The following is an 18,450-nucleotide window of genomic DNA, read 5'->3' as shown; positions in this document are numbered from 1 at the left end:
GAAAGATATTCCATGCACATGGATTGGAAGAATAAACATAGTTAAAATGTCCATACTACCTAATCAATCTACAGATTCAATGCAATCCCAGTCAGAATCCCAACGACATTCTTCATGGAAATAGAAGAAAGAATACTAAGATTCATATGGGGTAACAAAAGCCCCAAATAGCTAAAACAATCCTGAAAAAAAAGATCAAAGCTGGAGGCATCACAATCCCTAACTTCAAAATACACTACAAAGCTATAGTAATCAAAACAGCATGGTGCTGGTACAAAAACAGGCACACAGATCAATGGAACAGAATTCAAAGTCCAGAAATAAAACCACACATCTACAGACAGCTAATCTTCGACAAAGGAACTAAGAACTATTATGGAGAAAGGAAAGTCTCCTCAATAAATGGTGTTGGGAAAACTGGACAGCCACGTCAAAAGAATGAAAGTAGACCATTATCTTTAGCAATACACAAAAATTAACTCAAAATGGATTAAAGACTTGAAGGTAAGACATGAAACCATAAAACTTATAGAAGAAAATATAGGCAGTATACTCCCTGACATTGGTCTTAGAAGGATCTTTTCAAATACCATGTCTACTTGAGCAAGGGACGCAAAAGAAAAAAATAAACAAATGGGACTTCATCAGACTAAAGAGCTTCTGCAAGACAAAGGAAATCAGGAACAAAATGAAAAGACAACCTACCAACTGGGAGAAAATATTTGAAAATCATATATTCAACAAGGGGTTAATCTCCAAAATATATAAAGAACTCAAACAACTCAACAACAACAACAAAAACCCTGATTGAAAAATGGGCAGAGGATATGAACAGACATTTTTCCAAAGAAGAGATACAGATGACCAAAAGGCATATGAAAAGATGTTCAACATCACTAATCATCAGGGAAATGCAAATCAAAACTACATTGAGATATCACCTTATACCCATCAGAACGGCTATAATCACCAAGACAAAAAACAACAAATGTTAGAATGTGGAGAAGAGGGAACCCTCATACACTGGTGGTGGGAATGCAAATTGGTGCAGCCACTAGGGAAAATAATATGGAGACTTCTCAAAAACTTTAAAAGAGAAATATCATATGACACAGCTATCCCACTACTGGCTACCTATCCAAAGAACTTGAAATCAACCATTTAAAGAGATCTGTGCACCCCTATGTTCATTTCAACATTATCCACAATAGCCAAGATGTGGAAGCAATCCAAGTGCTCATCGACTGATGAATGGATAAAGAAGATGTGGTATATATACAATGGAATACTACTCACCCATAAAAAAAGACAAAATCGTCCCATTTGCAACAACACGGATGGACCTTAAGGGTATTATGTTAAGTGAAATAAGCCAGACAGAGAAAGACAAAGACCATATGACTTCATTCATATGTGGAAGATAAACAAACACATGGACAAAGAGAAAAGACTAGTGGTTACCAGAGGGGAAGGGCGTTGAGAGTGGGCATAAGGGGTAAAAGAGCACATATATATGGTGACAGACAAATAATAAGGTACAACTGAAATTACACAATGTAATAAACTATTATGACCTCAATTTTTAAAAAAAGACTGCATTTTTAGTAACTGGAGAGGTTAAATCACAGGAATTTTGTTCTTGGAGATATGAGGCATTGTTGAGGGCAGAAGTGCCCCATTCAAAATGGGAGGATTAAATGAAACTTGCCTACTGAGTAAAATACCCCCAAACCATTTCTGCCACTCAGCTTAGAGAAAAACAGTAGTCAGACTTATACCCAGTAAGCTGCAAAATGTTGGATTCTCTTCAGTTGACCAGCTCAAGAGAAAATGTAGGTCCTAATGAGAGGATGTGGATTTCCCTCCCCCGTGGACCAGGTCTCTGTGCAATCACCCTGCAGGGAAGCCCACCCACACAGAGCTTCCTCACAGCTCTTCAGTGTCCCACTCCTAATCACCAATAGACAGCCAAGCACCACTAGAATCTGAGAAAGGAAATAAAGATGAAACACAAGAGAAGATCCTAAAATAAACCATAAAGAGGAATTCCCAGGGAAAATGACACAATGCTGGAAGCAAAGGAAACTTTCTAAAACGCTTAGCGATATAAAAGATGTTCCATCAAGAAACAAGGAGAGGATGCTGCCGAAAAGATATTCAGACATCAAAAAGGAGCTCCTAGAAATTAAAAATATGGAAGCAAAAAAGACGACTCGCTAGAAATGTTGGCCAAAAGCTAAGAAAACCTCTTGGGAAGTAATGGGAAGGGTGTTGGGAGGACAAAGAAATGAATAATAGGAGAGAGAAGATAAGAAAAATCAGATGAGCAATCCTCCTTCTGAGTAGGAGCTCCAGAAAAAAAAAAAAGGAGAAACCAAGAGATATGAAAGTATCAAATCAATAATATAGGGGCATTTCCCAGCACTGAGGAACATGAATTTCCAGACTAAAATGGCCCACTGAGAACCTACCCAAAACTAAATAAAAACAGACCTTCGTCAAGGCACAGCACTGTGAAATTTCAGAGCACTGTAGACAAAGATATGATACTAAAATCTTCTAGAGGAGAAACAAACAAATTTCATACAAATTATCAGGAATTAGAATGCACTGGATTTCACAAATGCAACACTGAAAGCTAGAAAACATAGAGAAAAATCTTCAAACTTCTTAGGGAAAACGATTTCCAATCTAAAGAAATATATATAAATTTTTTTCTCTATATATAAATATATTCTTTTGTTGTTGCTAGTGCCATCGAATGGATTCCACAACGCCGTGTACAGCAGAGCAGAACCCTGCCCAGTCTTTCCGCACCATCCTTTCATCTTCTAGCGATACATCACAGTTTTCTTGGCCAACTTTTCAGAAATGGATGGCCAGGTCCTTCTTCCTAGTCTGCTGAGTCTGGAAGCTGCACTGAAACCTGTCCACCATGGGTGACCCTGCTGGTATCTGAAATACGGGTGGCACACAGCAACATGAGGCCGCCAGACAACAGTAGGACAACAGACAGACGGGTTTTGTGATTTCCTGACCAGGAAATGAACCCGGGCCACAGCGGTGAGAGTGCTGAATCTTAACCACTAGACCACCAGGGCCGGGTTAGAGAATTATATACCAGGCAAATATAAACTAACTCACACAAACCTACCAACAGTCTAGACTGAAGAGGGCGGGTAAGGTCTAGGATATAGGTCCCCAGAAGAAGAAAGAAAATAACCATGTTCCAACATAAAGGGGGGATTTATATTTCAGTCTGAGAATTTGATGATGAATTAATGACAGATATATAGAAAATGAAGCAAAGGAAAACTGAAGCCATTATAAACTCCAGGAAAGTCAGACAATTATATAAAAAGGGGATAAAATCATAGAACTGCTCAAGGCTCAGCTGTGAATAATATTTACATGGTTATAATAATGTAAACATTCAATAGTCGTTTAACCAAAAATAGAAAAATCACTATACTGTGAAACTAAGGTAAGGGAAGTAGGATGGAGTGGGCAATATGTAAAGAGTACTAAAGCCCTACAGGAAAAAGTCAATAAATAATACCTAAAACTGAAAAAATAAGAAAGTATAAATATAGAGATTAAAAAAATGTAGAAAGAGCTAAATGAGTAGAAAGTGGTTGCTTCAAGAGAGTCAAAATCAAAGGTAGGAGGGGTAGAAAGAGGCAAGAGAGGTTAGGGCAGGGGACCAACGTTTTTTGTTATAAGTCACGAGTCATTTAACAACGGGATTGCATTCTGAGAAAAACATCCTTAGGCGATTCTGTCATTGTGTTAACATCATAGAGTGTACTTAACACAAGCCTAGATGGTATACTCTACTACACACCCAGGCTAATACGGTACTAATCTTATGGGAGCATCGTTATGTGGTACCATACTGTATTGAACTTTTAAAACAAGGTAGACATTTGATTTTGCTAAAAATAAAAATTAAATTCAAGAAAGAAGGGAATAATGTCAACCAATTAATTCCAATTGCTTGAATAGTTAGGATCTTTAATCTCAAGATATACTTACTACAACTTAGCAGAGAAGAGAGAAACTGGCTGACCCATCTTCTCTTCCTAGTAAAAAAACAGCTATGGACTTCAATCCAAGCTATATATAACAAAGTCACTCTGTAAATATAAAATAGGAAATCTCCTTTGTCCTAAATCCATGGGGATTAGAATGTTTCATGAGTGAATTTTCCAGATGAGTAACACTAATTATAATTACAGTACCTCTTTTATTCCAACTTGCCATTGATGAAGACAATGGTACCTATGTTTACGTTCATTTTATTTTTCCAACTTTTTGGAAATTCCTTGAAGTCATACCTCCAATCAGCACCCAGCACAGAGCTGAACAGGAAAGACACATGCTCAATAAGCGAATCCATATAATTGTTGCCTACCACTTGAACGGGCTATAGTTGGCTCTTCCAAATGAGGTACTGCAGTGTGTTACAGACAGCCCCGTGGCATTTTGTGATACATAGGGCTGTCTTTTTAACCAAATACTAAGTGGCAAAGACCAACATGCTTGTTGAGTTCTGAGTCTGCTTTTCATAATTTTTCCATCCATTCGAGTTACTACATCTTCTTACTATCAGAGTACCTGTACCTAGCAGTCATGTTTCCTTGATTCTAATCTGAATCTAGGAGTCTTTGTAAATGTGGTAGAAGCTAGGAAATTAATTAAGAGCATACGGACTCTTTCTTAATAAAGGTTTAAGGACTTCCCTATGTGTCAAGTGCATACAATCCAGTGCTTGGACTTTGGGGATCTCTATTTTGGCTATCCAAAGCCTCCTTTCCCTTACTTCTTCATTCTTTCCCTTAATTGTGTTCCGAAGAATAAAGGTTGCCAGATAAATGACTTCCAGATTAATGAAATATCCCCAATACGGTCTTTATCAGCAACCATTACTTAAACACACTAAATTTTATGGTTCCACCACTGTGGTGAACTGACAGGTTAATATTAACTCTATGCAAATAAACAGCGGAATCTATACAAACCAACTTGTTTCTTAAAATTCCACTTCTCTCAAAATTAAAATCTAGTAGATTTTGCTTTCACAGGAGGTAAAACAGCTCAGCCATCAGCCACGGCATTTCTAACTCAGTTGCAACTCATGGTGATGCTGAACTCTCAGAGAATGAAAAATAAATGGAAAAAAATGTGATTCTAATTATAATCAATACTTAAATCCAACACTAATTGTACATCCTTTCACTGTGAACTTCAACAGAAAGAAGGGAAATGGGAAAAAATTACTAAGCTTACTATGTGCCAGACAGTTGTATAAATTACCTCATTTCATCCTCACAATAACCCTTTTAGGTGGGCATTATTATTCTAGTTTCACAGATAAATAAACTGAGTGTTGGAGAGATTAAATAGCTGGCTCAAGGTCATGGAAAGCAGGAAAGCCACCATTCAAAATGCAAATTTGATGTCAAAGGCCCACGGGGCGCCCCCTACCGTATGTTCTGTCTCTACAACAGCAAAAAGATAAGAGTACTAAATTAAGAAAGGAAGATAATTTATAACTCAAATCAAAAGTTTGCATTGGATTTACATCTTCTCAGGACCATGACAGCAGATCTTTAGGTTTCTACAGTGTACCCTGAATCCAATTCTCATACAGGAATTGCAGCTAAACTGGTGATTGGAAGCATCTCACGTAGATAGAATGGACACTCCCAGAGGAAATATGAATAAAAGAACACTAGAAAGTAGTCACTCACAATCATTTCCAGTCCTTTGCCCATCTGATAAAAACAATGCATCCCATTTGTGACAAGTAGAACAAACTTCAAAAGATTTTGCGTGACAAGTAATGACTCATGGGTATGGGATTTCCTCTGGAATAATAAAAGTGCTCTGAAACTTATAAAAAGAGTTTGCTACACACACAAAGATTTTTAAAAGGTAGAGAAATAAAGGTATGAATATCATGGGCAATGATGCAAGAAGACAAAACTGTCAAAAAATTATCACCTCACATGATAAATGAAATCACTGGGGGAAAACCCTCCAACATCTTCACTTCCTCTCACATGAACCCGTCCTGCTGTCCTTTGCAAGGTTTGTCACCTTTCTCCTCTCTCTTGGCTCCGTTCCCTTGGTGTGCAGATATCTAAGCCCAGATAGCCCTCAGTTTGAAGCCATCCCCAACCTAACACCCCTTCTTTCCTTCTCCTTGGTCAAGTATCCTGGATGTCAGCTCTTGCTCAGTTTCTGACTCTAAGAACTTGAATTTCTCTCTCCAGCTGAAATTACTGTGAGATCCCCACTTTCCTCTGAAACAAATCCAGTTTCTCCCTGAGTCCCATCTTCCTTTAACTCAACCACAGTAAGTACTGCTGCTTTCCTTTTCATGGCACTAATTGTTCTACAATCTGAAAATAAAGCAATATATGCTCATTAGCGAAAACTCAGACAGTATAAAAAAACTTAACTTCTTCCAGTCTAAAGAAGTGACAGAGACTTTTTAAACGACATTGGGATTATATTTCTATAGACCATTTGTTTCCAACTTTTTTCATTTAACATCATTATTCTTCTCTAACCTAAGCATTCACACATTAGGCTCTGTTTCAAACCCTCCCTTTGTTCAATAGCACTTTCTGAATTATGGACAAGATACCATTCTAGATGCTACATAAATACTACAACATAAATACTTCCGGGTGTGATAAAGACGCCACAACGTACCGATTGTAATTTATGGTGTTTGCTCTCCGCTGAAAGAGGATAAAAATATAGATTACTACGACTTCTCAGTCTTCTTGGTCTCCTTAGCTGGGCTCCCTCCAGCTTCCTCCCAAACTTGCAACAAGTAACCTACCCTCACCCACCCCAAATCCTTCCTTTAAAACCTCCTCCAACTCTCACTTACATTGAGAAGACTTCTCCAATCTCCCCTGGTGCCCAGGTCATCTGTGTCCTGCCTCTAAAATCTGAGCCACATATTTAGCTTTAAATGCTACCTGGGATTCCTAGTTACCTTTTTATTCTCCACGAGACAGTAAGTCTCTTACTGTCAAGGTATTGTACTTTAGAGTTTTCATTTTTGTTTTATACCTGTAGCTAACAGATTGTGTAGATGCTCAATAAATATTTTTGCTGTCATTGCTCCTCCCTCTCCCCTGAAATCCATTAAATCTCTATCCTGGAACTCCTCTGCACTAGAGATTGTTTGATTCTCTCTCTATCCTATACTCCTCCACCTATGACATTAGCTTTCTACTATTTTGACCTGAGCCATAAGAAGATATACGCTTTCCATCACAAGCGGGTCAACAAAAGTTTCACAAAACAGTATTTACCCTTCCTACATAAGATATACTCTCCTTCCTATTCTATTCCATTCCTTCTTTCCTCCTTTTTTGATTCTTCCCTCTTTTTCAATGCTAGTAGAAACCAACTAAACAGATTTCACCATCAACAGTTGAAACATATTGACCTGTAGGTCAAGTTAAGAAACTAGGACACCCCAATTTTTTCTAAAACCTAATGTGAACCGAGATTATCCATCTTTCATCCAAGGTACCCCTTTTCTCAATTCCCCCTCATGTTGACAGTACCATGATTATTTCATTCCCTCCAGTTTGTCACTTGAAAAACTCCCTTCTCTTCAGTCGTCCACCATTTTGGACGTATCATCTACCCTTGCTGGTGTTATTTGTCATCTCTAACATCTCAGCTGTGTGCCTTTTTCATACTTATCCAAAGCCATTACAAGGGTATCTTTCCAAGATTATCTGCTTTATAAAATATATCAGCTGAATTTAACAAGCCCCTCTGGTACATCACAAATTTGATTTGTATAAGACTATTTGGCTACATGCCCATTAATAAAAGGTATAGTTGTGAAAGTATTTTGGTTTACAATGCATTTCACATATATTATTTTATTTGATGCTTATAATCAAGTGAGAAAATTATAGTTCAAAGAGGTTAAGTAACTTATATAAATTCACTTGGTTAGTTGGTAGCAGAGCCAAATCCTTAACCCAAAATCTTTTTAACCTAAACCCAACAGGACCTTTTCCACACACACACGTCTTCCTATCAGATAAAGCAAGAGGCTTTCATTGGACTTCACTCGCCTCCAAACCAGCTTTCACTGGCTCCCATCTTCCAGCCTCTGGGCCCTCCATCATCTAGCTGATTTTTCATAACATAGCAAAAATCCTTTTACTAACCCACATTATGTCCAGCCACTATAGTGGCTGCTACATAAAACCAAACTCCCCTTAAGTACTGCACTTATCCCTCCCGATTTGCTCCTCCCTCCCTCTCTGCTAATTGATAGCTGGCATCAAACACAGAGCCTAGAACAGCAGATGTTCAATTGCTCTCACTGACTATATTCTTAAATATTTTTTAAAAATGATTTCTTGGGGCCAGCCCAGTGGCACAGCGGTTAAGTGTACATGTCCCGCTTCGGTGGCCCAGGGGTCGCTAGTTTGGATCCCGGGTGCGGACATGATACCACTTGGCAAGCCATGCTGTGGTAGGCGTCCCACATATAAAGAAGAGGAAGATGGGCAAGGATGTTAGCTCAGGGCCAGTCTTCCTCAACAAAAAGAGGAGGATTGGCGGCAGATGTTAGCTCAGGGCTAATCTTCCTCAAAAAAAAAAAAAGATTTCTCTAACATCTCCAGCAGCACCCCCTCCTTTGTGTAGCATTTAAGATTTTAATAAGACCTGCCCCAATATCCAATCTGCTTTCACTGCTCTTCACTACCAATTCTCTAGATAGGCTCATCTCTTTCTACAGAGAAATAGGTCTTTTTTCTCGCTAATTATCCTTATGTCTACGGACGTCCAGATCAAGTACTAGGCTCCTCCATACCCTTTTCCAGACGTTAAAACCAACCAAGATGAGTTTTGCCTTTCTAAACAAGTCTCACAATTAATATCTGCCTCCCTCTTTCAGGCACTGATTCACATAGCAGCTCTCATGATTTCCTAACTGTCTGAACTAAGGAAGTATTTTCTCTCCCACCATCTGAAAGCCTTCGCAGGACCAATATAATATTCTTAAATTTGTTTTGTTTTCCCCTTCAGCCTCCAGCACAGAACTTTGCACATCATATTCGCAGTACACCTGTTTAATATAAACATTTCAAATAAAATCTCCACTCAAAACGAACTTTTTAAGAGCACATATTGAGTACCTACTGCGTATCACCTGTTTTACATATGTGATTTTATTTAAGTTCACCAAAACCCATAAGGAGGTGTCATTATCCCCATTTTACAGACAGGGGAGCAGGCCCAGAAGCCCAGCAACTTGCAGAATGTCAGTTACGACGAGTGGACTCAACCCCGACCTGCCAGACTCCAAAGGTCCTGGTACCGCCCCTCCACCATCACTCCTCCCTCAATCCGGTCAGACTCAGCCCAGAAGCCAAGCAAAATTACATCTGCTTGGCATGTATTCTGATGCTATATGTATCAAATTATCCTAACCTTAGAAAAGGAGGCGATGCAGCCAACTGATGTACGTTATGGTCCCAGCTTCACGCGTGTAAGTCACCTATCCTTTCTCAGCCTCAGTTTCTATTGCAAGACCTAACACAATCTGGTCCTATAAATTTTTTGTCTCCTAATCTCTGGTCACCTCCACCCTGCTCTCCAAGACGACTGCATATATTCACATCTCACTATGTTAGCTCTGCCTGAGTCACCTCTTCGTCCTGCTCCCTCCCATGAAGCAAACTCATGCCCCCTGCCCAGCTCAAGGGAGGCCCAAGTAGAGTTAATTGCTCCCTTCCTTGTGCTCCAATGGAATTTAACTCACGTCTCTATCTATAAGTATAGTCTGTCTCTCTCCCACACTAGATGGTTAACTCTGGAGGCAGAGGCAATCTTACTCAACTTTATAACCTGAAACCTACCACAATGCCGGAAGTTATTTGACCTTCTCAAAACTTCAGGAAGTTTTGCTTCAGGAAGGTCTGCTGAATGAGGGAATTCAGGAATGTTTGTTGTGGTTCAATGTTTGGTGAATTAAGTAGTCGATCAACTATGGCTTAAAGTGAGAAGACCACCTGTCCTTCCTATTTCTGAGTTTTTAATGTTACCGCCCCTCCTCCCCATCCACCCAGTCAAAGGCGGATTTGCCCGACAGTCTCTCAGAGCACCCTGTTCCTTTCCTTAGTTTTCTTCAGAAAATGTAATTATAAATATATGTGTGTGGTGTTTAACATCTATATTCCACTGCACTATTACACTGGAAACTCCATTTAAACAGGGACGATGTATGTTTAGTTTACCACTGTATTCCCAGCACCCAGCACCACGCAAATACTCAGTGAACATTTACTGAACAATGATGTGAAGATTAAATGATATAATGCACACCAAAATCTCTCTGAATTGACTAGTGATGATTAAGATAGAATTATTGGGATTACACATCCAGTTTATCTCCCCTTAGATAGCTAAAACAAAATCTTCAGTCTCTCCTCCAACATCATATGCTTTTAGTTGGCAAAACTACTTCCTGTCCTGCCTTTTCGGCACTTGTGTCTGACGCATTTGAATAATAATAGCAATTACTTTATTTAATTCCAGTTAGTAATTCACAAAAATATCAGCAGTGAGAAAGATTAAATCACTTCGGATCTCACTTGATTTCTTGTAAAATAAAGGTCAAATAGCTTCTTTTCAAAAATAACTTTGATTTTCATACCTGATCCTAATCTTCTAAAAACAACACAAACCACCTTTATGAGGTACGCTTTTAACAAACTGGAACAGTGAGCCTATATCCTCAAGCGAGTGGACCCAAGTAGACCAAAACACCATTGCTAACACAGGTCAGAGGTCAGAGAGCCCCTCCCTGAATGGGGTCCTTCTTGGCTCTGGGGAATGGGGACCTGACAATGTGTTCCAATGGTCATATGTTTTCTAAATTTCACAAAAGCAAGAGAGTTCTGTATTTTTCTTAAACGGGTGCCTCAAAATTGTATACCCTTCATGCGCCACAAAACCTAGATCGACCCCACTGCTAATGGCTTTCAATCACAGAATGAGACCCTCTTTTCTCTGTAAGGGGTTCATAACCAACACAACAGTGCAGGGATATTTAACAACAGATTTTTTTTAAGTCTAGTTCTAATCACTGAAAAAGTCATGTTCTCACAATAGCGTTTTTTAAGTCCTTCTAAAAAGAGAGCAATATGGCTGTGTTTTAGATCCATATCCATCTCTTTTTCTCATTAATAAACACAGCTTATTGCATGCATTAAAGTCCTGTGATCTCTAAAATATTCACAACAATGCTAACAAGTAGATATTACTAATTTTCCCATTTCACAGAAGAGGAAACTGATACTTCGAGAAGTTAAATGACTTCCCCAAGATCAGATGGCAAATAAGGGATATATATGGCTAGCATTTCAACGGTTGTCTGCCACCCTTAATCTCTGAGCTATATCACTTCCAGGGTTCCTTGACAGCACAAATTACGTCATCTCAGTCCTTTGTAATTCCCCACAGAGCTGATGATAAAAAGCTGGCCCTCAATAAACATATTTGATCAACTATTTAAGAGAAAACCTAATGTAACACAATCTCAAAGCATGTGACATTACTACGAATGTTCCTAAATGATGAGGTAACCGGATACCAAAAGGCTTTTCACATGTTATCTCAGGAATGACACAGAATGGAAAACAGAGGCAGATGTTGCCAGTGTTTGCAGCTACAATCAAAAAAGTACTCAGTGAGAACGCACAGTAGAATACAGGTAATAGAGAAGACTTTCCATACAAGACCAGTGATGTAATCTTCGAATTGAAAGTACATTTACATGTATCTGAGAGAAAAAGAATGCATAGCAGGTTTATTAAAACCTTCACAGATAGACCAAATGGCTTATCCTTTTAGTGTGGTCCTCTTTGAGTCTCTGCTTGCTTGGAAGCTAAATTAATACTGCAGAAAGGGGGAAATGGGTCATCATAACTGCAAACGGTGAACCCAGTGGCTGCAGGCAGACGTGGCCTAAGAGCGTTTTAAATGTAACGTATTGAAACTGGCTCAAAGATCGCCATTTGGCACCCAGACCAACATCAAAAGGCAATGCTCCTAATGAGCATCTTCAGCTGAGGGACAGCATTTCAACACCATGAAATGAAAGGGCATAATGGCACCACTGGCAACTACAAATAATTTACATCCCTTTACACCAGCAAATGATTTTAAGGTTTGGCACCACACGTTAATAACAAAAAGGGCTAGAGATGACATGCCTGTGACCTTCAGATTAACTTCTAGATTTTAGTGCCCTACAATAGTACAGGCATGTACCTGTATTACTGATAATAGTTTCACTACACTGTTTTTTCATATTAAAAACTCTGGACCTAGTGATTAAGATTCAGAGGTCCTTGGGCATTTCTCTCTTCGTAAGAGGCCGTCTCTTACAATATTGCTCGGAGACTTGCTGAGTATTCTAAAAGATACATAAAATTCTCTTCTGAATTTTTACTCATATTTCTTCCTTTTTAACTAGAGGAATCTTAACCTTAGCCTTTTTTATTCAAAATTTTAATAGCCATTATTATTATAGAGCCAGTTGATTCATGTTTTCAAGTTTGTTTAATTTGTAACCCATTTTTAAGACTAGTAAAATGCTACTTGTAATTTGCTGCCCTTTCTTTTAAAGTTCCAGATGTTTCTTAGCCTATATCTTCATTAGATCACTGAACCGAAGAATTATCCATGATGGAATTTACATCAGAATATTTATCTTGACACCATAAAACACTCGTGTGCTCAAAAACTCAACACTTAGCTTGTACAGGGGAGCCTTCTGAAAACGCCTTTGTCTCCTCCCAGGCTGACTGTTTCCAGGAGACTGACTGTGGCAGGTGCGGTCCCCTCTCTCCCCTCCCTGCCAATTGGTTCTGCTCTCCATCACCACAAACCCAAGATCGGCAGCGAAAGTTCAAACTGTCCTTTAGCAACAGGTAGTCAATCACTTATCTTACACAAAGATCGGAAGGACTGTCTGTAAAATATCTTTGGAAGCCTGCCAGTAGCTTTGAAGTCACTTTCAGTCTGGAAAGCGGCCACAGTTCTTTAACACCGAAGATGTAAAATGTGGGAAATTCATCAACTAATATTAAATAAAGGATTTGTCGCTTTAAAAAATTAAGTGGTTGCATTGGAAATTCCAAAGTCCATATTTCAAGCAGTATAAAGTTTACAAGAATCTGTCTATAATTTAAGAAACTGAGTTCATTTAGTGGGGAAAAAAAATCTATCATGTCTAAAGATTAGTTTTTGAATGACAAAATGGTGCTATTTATTTCGAAAAGCAATTAAGACGTTGTTCCCTGTAACAGAAAAATATAGACATAGATTACTTACATTAAATTACATATTACGTATCTGAGGAATAAATATATTCCAAAGAGAAGCTATGAAAACTCTTAGAATTGGGGGGTTCCGTGTGACTGATTTCTCTTATTGCTGCCTTGAGTAAGGACCCAAAGTCCCTGGGAATAGCACACCCCCACCATAATTTTTGGGGTTCTTTTTGGTTTTTGGGGTTTTATTTTGGCAAACAATTACGACCTTAATTCTTGAACTATCAAGTTCAAGAAACCGTCACCAATTAATCAACACATCCTTAATCAATTACCAAAGACACCCAGATGAACCTCCTTTATGGAACAAGAACATGTCCTTGTTCTATGCTATTCTAGTATTATTAAAAAAAACAAAAAACAAAAACGATCCTGGGTAAAGGTATCTGGAAAGAAATCAACAAATTCAACCTGTTGAAGGAAAAAGGAAGAGTTACTTGAAAAATTGACTTAAAAAAATAATGTAAGTTTTAGACTAATGAAAACTTAGCCTGACTGGTAAATCTTTAGAACATTTCTAGTGGGAATAGTAGCTCAAAAACTATTAAATAACGACAGGCCACACTCCCACAATGTCTGGATTATATTCTCTTTTTGTTGAACTGTTGAATTTTAAATAAATTCTAAGTTATTTTCAATATTTTAAAATATGCCAATAGTTGTTGAAAGAAAATTAAATTTTGGTTTTTGGATAGAGTTGTGAAAGGTTTTCCACATTCTTAAATATGGCTTTATTACATTCAGTTCAATTTTACTCCAAAAGACATATTTCTGATCTTAAAATGAAAATCAATGAAAAAATACAGTTCAACATAATTGAACTCACAGCAAACTGCTGATACACTTCTCAATTCACCTAATGAGGAATGTCACACACCCACTACGTGTGTGCTAGCTGGCGTTGGTAAGGTAGCACGGTGTTCTTTGTTCTTAATCTGGTGTTATCTTGTTAGAAAACCAGTCCTAGCCATTCCTTGACTCTTGCAAGTTAAATTGGCAGAGGACTGTAAAATTATCATATAAATGTATGACTTCACAACCATTCCAGATCATTCAATCAAATAATTTTTCCACAAACATCCAAAACTGCTGTTAGAACAGACTCAAATTTGCTATGTAATTCCACAACCTTTCGCTTTATTCCTAAAGAGCAGAAGACACCAACATAAGACAGGGGCAGCAGACCTGACCCGTCTGACATACTAAGGTTAGCCACTTTCCATCTAAATTTTCATACTCACCAAGTGGGCCGGACTGAACGACTACAGTCCCTGGAGATGATCCAACATTTGTGGCCAAAAATGTGTGTGTGTGTGTGTGTAAGTTATTGTTTTTATTTTCGTCCTGACTCTTTGACTTGAAATGCTCAATTTTCATAAACTATGGTAGAAACTTTAATGGAAAATTATTTCTCTTTGAAAAGCCGCTCAATTTCTTTCTTTTGTTAAGCAATCTTATATGTTCCATGTTCTGCTTTCTTCCTATCTTGAGGGCACTAGGGCCAGAAATGAAGCAGCTTTCCTTAAAGGGAACGTTGGTCAGAATGTCACCCTTGCCTGAGCAGCCGCGAACATTCCAAGCTGGGATTCCCTGAGTGTGCAGCGCATACACCTCCCTGGGGATCCAAACACCGAGGGTTACACCCATCACGATGACAGAAAGGACTGCCTTGCGATCCCCCAAAGGCCCACCCAATATCAGGTCTCCATTGTCACGCCCCCACCTAGACGAGAGGAGGTCCCAGAAACACAAACCCCCGAGCAGGGAGTTCGCGCCGCGGAGACCCAGAGGCACGACGGAAAAGGGCATGCCCGGTCGCCCCTTGCCAGCTGGCGGCGGAGGACCCAGCGACGTGCGGACTGAGTTTGGCCTTCTGATGGGGCCCCCCCGCCCCGGCCCCGGCCCCGCCCCCGCCCCGGCCCCGCCCCCAGCTTTGCCCCCGGCCCAGGGCCGGCCGGTCGGCGCACGCGCGTCGGAGCGCCCTGCCACGGCGCCCTCCGAAGCGACGCGCTCAGGCCGGGACGACGCGGCGCGAGTGTGTGTGCTGGAGCGGGCGGGAGGATGCTCCAAGTTGGCGTGAAAGGGGCGCGAGTGGGCGAGCACCTCCTGGTAACCACCTAGACTCCATTTTATTTCCTCGGAAACTGCGGGGCAGGCTGGGGACCGGCCGCAGGGCGGGGTTCCTCCCGGCGGGGGATGAGCGAGACCGTTACGGCTGGAACACCGAGAGACTGTCCTGGCAGCTCCGGGGCCGCCACCCGCGCCGCAATAAAAGCCTCTCGCGGCTTCCCGCCCAGCCAGCCTCGCTCTGATTGGTCGCCAAGGGAGGGACCTGAGTTGGCTGGAGGCGGCGGCCGAGCGCTGCTCTCGTGCCACCCGGGGAGGGGGCGCGCTGGGTGCTCCTCGGCCCGCCCCGCGCGCTCCCCAAGCCAGGCTCGGCCGTCTAGGGCAGCTCCAGCGGCACCTGGCAGCGGCGACCACGACTCACAGTCCTCTCTGCTGGATTTCTTCGGGCGCTTCTCAGCGCACGCCCCTTGCCCAGAATGTCCGCCCACCCCACCCAGCTCTCTGCGGCCCCTGTTCCTTTTCTTATCCCTTCCCTTCCAAAACACAAATCCTAGGGTGGGGTGGGGTGGGGTAGGGGGAGCAGCTGGAGGGGAGGGTGGGCACGCACAGAAGAATCTTCCAGGGAGGCCAGGATGGAAATACCCAAAATGAAATGAACCTCCCTCCCGGCCGCCGAGCTTCTCTGGGCGGCGGCACAGCCCCAGCCACCCATGGCAGCATCCCTACTGTCTTCCTCCCAGCTCCCTATTGTTCGCACTTTGCGAGGATAAGGAACCTCGCCCAAAGAAAGGAGACTGGGGCGAGGTGTTTCGGGCGGCTACCTGCCATTCTTCTCTCGCACCGTACAACACGGGGCTCGAGGTGCGTGTGCAGGCACACGCGCGCACACACGCGCGCGCACACACATCAGGCATCCCGGATCACGCCCTCCTCGCCCTCCGCCCCTCCTCACTTCCTCCTGTCAAAACGCGGCGCTCGACCCTCCCATCCCTCCGTGCTCCCGGCCGAGAGCCGGCTTTGCAACTAACCAGCAATTTGGCAAATGAAAAACTAACGTCACGTCGACGGGGGTGCAACAACGACCACACAGTCCTGAGATTCTGCCCATTTCGCCCCATTTTGCAAACCGCTATTCGGTCCGGGGCGGGGCGGGGGGACGCGAAGGTGGCGAGCCCCACTTTATTAGACCCAGGGAAATAACGATCGGAGGCGGCTGCCCCGGCCTTATTGTTCACTCTTCCTGGAGCCCGAGCTGACAAGCCTCTTCCCAGCGGAATCGGAGCCTGTGCGGCGGCACCACCGAGCAGCCGCATCCCCCGCCCCGCCGCCCGCCTTCGGGGAAGGAGCACTGCCCATCACCGGCGCGGTCGCAGCGTCCCCGGGAGCGGGTGGCTCCGCTCCCAGCACCGCGGACACAGAAAGTGGGAAGGGCGGGCGCGCCGGAGGGGCGCCCGGCGCTCGCTGCGCTGGGAGGCAGCCCGTGTCCAGCGCAGCCCTGGAGGGCGCGGGGTTCGGCTGGGCAGCAAGGGCGATGCGCTCATTCCTCAGCTTAACGAAAATGACCACCCTTAGCATTCCACATAAAACCCCCCCAAATAACAGTGTTCTTCGGGGGAAGACCAGGGGGAGGGAGGGAATTAGTGAATCAGACTGAGAATAATAATAATTTAAAAATGTACCTGCAGTTCCCAGGAAAAACAAAGTCCAGATGAGATCCTTAGTTTGCAGCATTGTAATCTGCTGGCTGGGAGGGATGTTCTTGCCGCGGTAAATTCTGTGCCCCCCCCCTTGCAGCGAGTGTGGACGGCGGCAGAGCAACAGATCTAGGGGCAGACAATTGCCAGGCTGAGTATGATTATTTTTGCAGAATTGTTTCCTGCCAGCGGCTGCCGAGCTGCGTTCACGCGCTGATCGGAGAATGAGTGACAGTCCCAGCCTCAGCACACTCGCAACTCGGAGATCCTTGCGCTGGCCCGGGTTCGCTTTGATGGAACTGGGGATGGGAGCGAGGGGCGGGGGGCGGGGGTGAGAACCTCACTGTGTCCTTCCACCACGCCGGCCACAAATAGTGCCGAGCATCAAGGAGGTAAGAGAGACAGGGGAGGCAGATGCGGCCGCTTGCAAAACGCGGCCTGGAGTTAGCGGAGGAATCGGGCTCTTTCATATGCGGTTCCCCAGGCAGAGCTGGGATTTCTTCTTTTCACACTTCTCCCCAAGGCCTCCGCGGTCCCTCCTGCCATCCAGCCTTCCTTAATCAGGAGACTGGATATTTTAATAGCTAATAAATAATAAAAACAAAATCTTAGGTTTGGTTAGGTTTTCAAAGTTGTCAAATCTCCATTTAGATCCTAAGATTCTTGAAACAAGGAAATCTTAGGATTAGTTTTTTTGTTTTAAGTGCAGGAAATTAGAAATTTGGAGAGGGATAGGAATTGTTGCTTCGGGGTTTTGTTTCGGTTTTGTTTGTTTGTTTGTTTTCTTCCGGCTATGAAGTTTGCTCTCCCACAAAGAGGAGAGGAGATGGGAAACAAGTTAGAAGAAACCGCAGATGTTTAGAAGGAATTTCCAGAAATAACTGAAGGAAAATGTTTTCTTGTTTATAAATGCTGAAATCCGTGGTCTCTTTATGAAGATCACCAAGGCTTTTTAGGTAGATTTTATGGTAGAGCTGTGATAGTAAATAATATTTTCTTACAAGGTCACGCAACCTCAATTCTTAAAGATATTAATGTAGAATAGCATTGAGGTACCAATGGCAAAGCGTTTCAGTTAGTCTTACAGCTGTATTTTAAACAGAAGAAGGTGGGGAGCAGGGCGAAAATAAATATGTTTCAGCACCTGAGCAAGGCTTGAGTGTTTAAGGAGCAAAAGGTGACAAAGAGTCAGGAGCTCCAAGTGTTCTAGATGCTGGAATAAGCTATTAGCCTAGCGCCGTGCAACCCTCCCAGAGGAAGGCCGCCAACGTTCCACGCACCAGTGCGCCAAC

The 18,450-nt window shown here is 42.3% G+C and overlaps 1 protein-coding gene across 19 annotated transcripts in view; it reads right to left on the bottom strand.

Moving 5' to 3' along the window:
* NCAM1 (neural cell adhesion molecule 1) overlaps positions 1-17,650 on the bottom strand; it is a 299,859-nt gene extending 282,209 nt beyond the window's left edge. For 9 of the 19 annotated variants that reach the window (XM_070623096.1, XM_070623105.1, XM_070623098.1 and 6 more), the window contains exon 1: positions 17,144-17,561. In XM_070623096.1, coding sequence (XP_070479197.1) covers positions 17,144-17,195 — 52 coding nt within the window. In that variant the 5' untranslated portion in view covers positions 17,196-17,561. Of the gene's footprint in view, positions 1-17,143 lie in introns of all 19 variants that reach the window. The other 10 variants (XM_070623101.1, XM_070623102.1, XM_070623108.1 and 7 more) reach the window with 4 other exon arrangements.
* Positions 17,651-18,450: the final 800 nt, after the last annotated feature.

Source organism: Equus przewalskii, chromosome 6 (assembly GCF_037783145.1).
Source record: "Equus przewalskii isolate Varuska chromosome 6, EquPr2, whole genome shotgun sequence".
NCBI lineage: Eukaryota > Metazoa > Chordata > Mammalia > Perissodactyla > Equidae > Equus > Equus przewalskii.
Note: the sequence above shows the minus strand (reverse complement) of the source record. Positions and strands in the feature narration are given on the sequence as shown.